The following is a 6,107-nucleotide window of genomic DNA, read 5'->3' as shown; positions in this document are numbered from 1 at the left end:
GAACCCGCGTCCCCTGCATCGGCAGGCGGACTCTCAACCACTGCGCCACCAGGGGAGCCCTATTTCTTTTTAAAATAAATAAACAACAGACTTGGGGTGTCATAAGTATGAGAATGATGACCACCGTTCATTTGGATGGATTTCTGGGGCAATGACAACTAGCAGAATAGGTGTTATGGGGGCTGGGGAGAGCTGTGCTCCATCAAAGAAATCTGTAGAATGAAAGTTTGAGAATCATTGGTTTACACAATGGCCCTTCCAGTTTTGACGGATGATTCTGAGTGAGTAATACCATTCTCAAGGTTATTTAACTGGCAGTCTGATACATACAGGGTAGAAGAATACAGAGATTTTATCTGGGACTCTTACGTACTGGAGAGTCCAAGGTGAGGTGGAGCGTTTGTAGTAATCGGAGTGTCCTCTGGAATTCGTGCTCCGGTTAAGGATGTTTAGGTTAACCCTCACGTACTGTGGGAAGTTCTTGTCCTCAATATGCGGGCAGGCTGGACTTTGTGGGATTATGATTCCTGTCTTCACAAGAGCCGCCAGACTCAGCAGCAGCAGCAGTGACTGGAACTGGGTGGGAAAGGAGAGATGTGGGAGACCGGGTTAGTACTACATGGGTTCTGTCAACAGAGCGTGGTGATGGTGGAATTGCTGATAGTTGAGAACATGCTATGGCCAAGGACAATCTATACTAAATTTTCAGATCTGTTAAATGAAAAGCTGGTTAGATGAACAAAATAATATTAGGATGGCATTTCTACCAGTCTTGAACATTTTTCTTTTTTGACTTAGAAAAACCACATTATTCATTGGCTGGCAGTAATTTTAGTGAAGATGGCAAGTCATCAACCTGTCAGTACATGCGTCACTCTCAGGTCATTGGGATGGTAATGACCTTGCTTTTCTAGGAAGAAATGTCCTCCTGCACCATCGATCCCGCCCCTTGCATTCTGTGAAACCCTATGTGAAATCAAATGTACACCGTAGAAATAAAGGGCTGTAGAAAATCCATGTGGTATCAGTTAAAAATTCTGTTGGTACCACTGGCAACATCCAACCCAAAATGGACCCCCCCTTATGCTTTTCTTAGGTGTATTTCCCAGTTTTTCTAAATTTACATATTACTGATTCTGTAATCAAATTGGGTTTCAAAAAAGACGTTTTAACTTAAATATTTGAAACACATAAAGACCATTTACTCTAAACCACACCTATACCATCTATACATGTATATCTAGTTAGAATAAATAGGGTTAACGTACCAAGACTATAGTATAATAATAGGATAATGGAAAGAAAAGTTACTGCCACAACTTATTAAATCCTCAAGGATAGTGACCCATCTCCTTTTGGATTAAAGAAAAATGGGAGAATTATATTAAATCCCTTGTACTCAGAGAAACAGATTTTCAATAAGCATTCTTTCTTAGAGCACAGCATCATGTGACACTTCTTGTGTGGTTTAGCCCCAGTATAGCTATCTTTCAGTTTTAATCTCACCTTTCAAACTGATGTGTACCAGTTCTTAAAAATGCTATACAATGACAAGTATCTATCAAGGGTTTCATTTCCCTCCTATGTAGACAGTGTTCTTGGATTTTCATAGCTAGAATCCAGGATTTCATGCCTGCAGTCCAGAAATATTATCTGGCCCAAATCGAGGAGAGCATTGCACGTTAGTGCGGGACTCACCACGGATGAAGTTCTCACACGAGCCATGGTAGTTTCTCCCAATTCACTGTAAGTGGATGAGCTTGTGCTTGCTGCGAGATGGACAAAGTGTAGCGCTACCTTCTCTCTTTTTATAGGACTTTTCTCCTTCTGTGGTCACGTACGTTGGCGTGTAGGAGTGAGTTCAGGGGTGACACCATTTTGGTTAAAAGTTCCATCCCCAAATGAGGTCAGAGAAAAACCTCCCCTTCATGACGGGCAATAATCTGCTTCTGGAGGAAAATGGGAACGACAGAAGTTTATGTTTCTAAAGACTACGTCTTCTCTTCATTCTTTAAGGAACTATGACTTGTCAGAAGTTGAGTGGAAACACAGAAATCATTTATTTATAAGCATGCATGAAACTGCCATAAGCGATATCTTCTATTTTAATGGCTTGTGGGGAAATAAAAGTTTGACCTCACATTCAAGCCTTCTTTGGTCATATGCCTTGATTTCCCATTTGATAACTCCTTTCCTCACCAGATTCCCTAGCCAGATGTGGTGGAGACCATTCCAGAAACTACCCATGGTCTCGCCATATAAACAAAAAAAAATTGATACATAATTTCATGATGACAGGACATATTATTTCATCGATTTAACGCCTGCTTTGTTGAATGTCTACTCTGCTTGAGGAACAAAATAACTAGGGTCAAGAGACGTGAGATTTACTATCAAAGGCATGTCTAACACTGCATGTTACCAAGCAACTTGTTAACTCACGCAATTCCTCAGGAGGAAGAAGGAGTGAGGAAATGTAACCGGACAAAGAGAGGAATGAAAATGGAGGTAGAGACTGCAGGAAGGTGTGGGTAGAGAAAAGGAGGGCAGGTGAGAGCAGACAATGATAACAAGAAAGGAGGAGAGGAATGGGGGATAAGAAGGAAAGAGAGATAGGACTTCCCTGGTGGTCCAGTGGTTAAGACTTTGCCTTCAAGGCAGGGGATGTTGGTTCGATCCCTGGTTGGGGAGATAAGATCTCACATGCTTCTGGGCCAAAAAAACCAAAACATTAAACAGAAGCAATATTGTAACAAATTCAATAAAAACTTAAAAAATGGTCCACATCAAAAAAAAAATCGTTAAAAAAAAAAAAAAAGAAGGAAGACAGAAGGAAATGGTTCCTCCTTCCTTTTCTCTCCACTTTCTAAGTGAGGTGAACTTTGATTTCAGGTCCTTGAGGATGGCTCCTCCTCAGAAACATCTAGGTCTATCCCAAGATTGATAAAATGAGGGGTCAGTGGATGCAGACATGGCTGGCGACGTGTCACCCTGTCTCTGCCCATTCTTGGCAGCGAGGTGTTTTCTTGGGTAGACAGACCCTGAGTGATCAGTGAGGAAGGCCATGAGCAGCTGAAATCTCAGTGGCGATGGTAGATGGATGACCTTGGTAGGCGAAGCAGATACAGATGGAAGAGGAAGTGGGATGCAGTTTCTCCTGATTTCCTTGGTTCTGGTGTTGACCTCACCATGTACCTTGGAGACATGGAGTCATCGTGAGCTCCCCTGTCCCTCCTCCGCATGTGATCACATAGCCATCTCAGCAGCAGCTGTGTCTCTCACATCTATTTCCTATTCCCAGATCTACTGCCATTCCTCTAACTCATTGATCATCCACTTGGACTGTTTTGTTTTTGTTTTTTAGTTGAAGTATAGTTGACTTACAATGTTGTTTTAATTTCTGTTGTACAGCAAAGTGATTGTTATACATATATACACATTCTTTTTTATATTATTTTCCATTATGGTTTATCACAGGATATTGAATATAGTTCCCTGTGCTATACAGTAGGACCTTGTTGTTTATCCATTCTATATATAATGGTTTGCATTTGCTAATCCCAAACTCCCAATTCATCCCTCCCCCACCCCCTCCCCCTTGGCAACTACAAGTCTGTTCTCTATGTCTGTGAGTGTTTCTTTTCCGTAGATGGGTTCATTTGTGTACTTGGACTGTTTTAATAACCACATTTGCTCTTCCCAATTGTTGCCTTCCACCCGCCTTCAACATTCCTGCAGTAATGATCCTCAAAGCATGGCTCTGATTGTGCCTTTTCTTGTATCATTCGCTTGCATTCAGAACAAAACGCAGAACCCTTAGTATTTAAATTATTATTTGACTTAGTATTTGAATTAGTATTTGAAATCTGCAACCTTTACAGCTTTACCTCCTACCACACTCCATGACCTGGGCTCATGGGGTCCTGATTGTCCTCCTTCCACAGACGGTCCCCAACTTACGATGGTTTGACTTACAATTTTTCAAATTTGCGATGGTGCACATGTGATATGCATTCAGTTGAAGCTGTACTTCAGATTTTGAATTTTGATCTTTTCCCGGGCTGGTGATATGTGGTATGATCTTCTCTCATGAGGCTGCAGTGGCTGTGAGCCATGCAATCATGAGGGTGAACAACCGATATATTTACCAACATCTGTACCCAGACACCGATTCTATTTTTCACTTTCAGTACATTATTCAGTAAATGACATGAGATATTCAACACTTTATTATAAAATAAGCTTTGTGTTAGATGATTTTGCCCAACTGTAGGCTAAGATAAATGTTCTGGGCACATTTGAGGTAGGCTAGGCTAAGCCATGATGCTTGGTAGGTTAAGGTGTATTAAATGCATTTATATCATGATGTTTTCAATTTACTGGGTTTGTTGGAATGTAATCCCATCTTAAGTCAAGGAAGATCTGTAATGCCTGCATGCCTTTTGTTAGGTACTGTCTCTGAAATGCCCTTTCCCATCCTCAGTTTATATCAAAATGTGCCTTGTCCTTCCAGATCTAGTTCAAATGTGTCTTCTAAGTCTGGAGGTCCCTCCTGATCGTTTAGCTGAAATGAGCAGCTCCCATAACACATAGCTTATACCTACCTCTCTAGTAACTTTTGCTTCATTTTGTACTGTGTTTTTTTTGGCTGGAAAAATATGTCTAAGACATATTTTTATTTCCAATTTTCGATTTTACTGTTATCCTTCAAGGCCAGTGTGTTATTCATCTTTGTAACTTCCATGGTGCTTCATGTGAGGCTTTATACAACACAGGTCTTCACAGATTGCTTCTGTGTTGCTGGTTTTTCTCTGGTACACAGCTGTCCATGCATATTTCTAGCATATTGCATGTCATTTGTTTATGTATCTGATTTTCCTGCTAGACTGTGAAGCTACCTGGAGACAGTTATTATTAGTCTTTGTATCACCTAACACAGTATCCAGGAAATAGGAAGTGCTCAATATTTTGACTGAATTACAGTACAAATAATGTTATTTGGGTAGGTTGGAATCTTGAATATTCCTTTTGGGACCCAATTGCATGCCAGTGACCATACTGAGCTAACACCTTGACTCTCCAGCTGATCCTTTTTAAGGTAGTGTGACAAGGTTGTGGCCTGTTTTGGACCATCCTTAAGTAGAAGATTCCTTGCTTGTTGCTGTCTGGTAAGGATGAGGTCAAGGTGAATGTGTTTGCTGGCCAAAGGGGAAAAGCTGATTCTAGTTGTCCTGCCTATGCCCACCTCCTGTGCCAGTGAAATACACCCTGTGTACTGTCCTTTGAAATACCCACCCTAGCTTTGAAATAAGGATGGGAAACAAGGTGGGTTTTCACAAAGGTGTAAAACTGACCATTTTGACGTGGTGGTTGGAGCTCAGTGTGCCCAGTCTTGAGTAGGACTGGTTTCTCAGATATACTCTTGAGCTGGAGGAACAGTCAGAAGCACAAAGATGGTGTGCAGAGCAAGGAGGGTATTTGTCTACAGAGGCAGCTGGTTCAGGTTTTGACCACAGTCTGTTCAGATAGAAAGAATGCTGGACTGGAAGTTAGGTGCCCAGAACACTGGAGGAGAGGGCACTTTTATTTTCATTGTGGTTCTGCCATTAACTACCCATGCCCTTAGGTATTTCACATCCTTGAGGCTCAGTTTCCCTCTCAATAAAATGAGTTTTTGCACCAGGTAATCTTTGATTATCTGAATTTTCAGAGAAAGAAAATAGTGAAAGAACAAATAGGGACAGTAAATTAGGGGTGATGATTTTGCTTAGTGATTTCCCCCAGTTTATCAGTCTTGCTTCTTGGAGGGCTTGGGAAACAGATATCCACAAACTAATGGGGAACTGCATCCTGGGAGCTGGGAGCTGGGTGAGGTGAGGAGAGGAGGAGCAGGTGGAGGCTGGGAAGTCTTCCTGGAAGCCAAGCATTCATCTGGTCCTAGTAAAGTGTCTGTGGGCTTCTTGATTTAGGGAAATGATCTTCAAGGCTCCTTGACCTCATTAGGTCATCAAACAGCATCCCCTTGTACTTACAGTAGAGAACAATGTGGGAGATAGAAGAACATATATCCCTTAAATTAAGACTGTCATTAAAAAATTAAATAAATA

The 6,107-nt window shown here is 41.4% G+C and overlaps 1 protein-coding gene across 2 annotated transcripts in view; it reads right to left on the bottom strand.

Annotated features, from left to right (window-relative positions):
- IL17A (interleukin 17A) overlaps positions 1 to 1,775 on the bottom strand; it is a 3,889-nt gene extending 2,114 nt beyond the window's left edge. Inside the window, exons 1-2 of one of the 2 annotated variants that reach the window (XM_007113973.2) lie at positions 1,699 to 1,775; positions 374 to 570 (exon numbers count right to left, since the gene is read on the bottom strand). In XM_007113973.2, the coding sequence (XP_007114035.2) occupies positions 374 to 570; positions 1,699 to 1,725 (224 nt within the window). In that variant the 5' untranslated portion in view covers positions 1,726 to 1,775. Of the gene's footprint in view, positions 1 to 373; positions 577 to 1,698 lie in introns of both variants that reach the window. The other variant, XM_024122085.1, reaches the window with a different exon arrangement.
- Between the last annotated feature and the right edge of the window lie 4,332 nt (positions 1,776 to 6,107).

This window comes from Physeter macrocephalus, chromosome 18, assembly GCF_002837175.3.
Source record: "Physeter macrocephalus isolate SW-GA chromosome 18, ASM283717v5, whole genome shotgun sequence".
In the NCBI taxonomy this organism is placed as follows: Eukaryota; Metazoa; Chordata; class Mammalia; order Artiodactyla; family Physeteridae; genus Physeter; species Physeter macrocephalus.
This window is presented reverse-complemented; position numbering and strand designations above follow the sequence as displayed.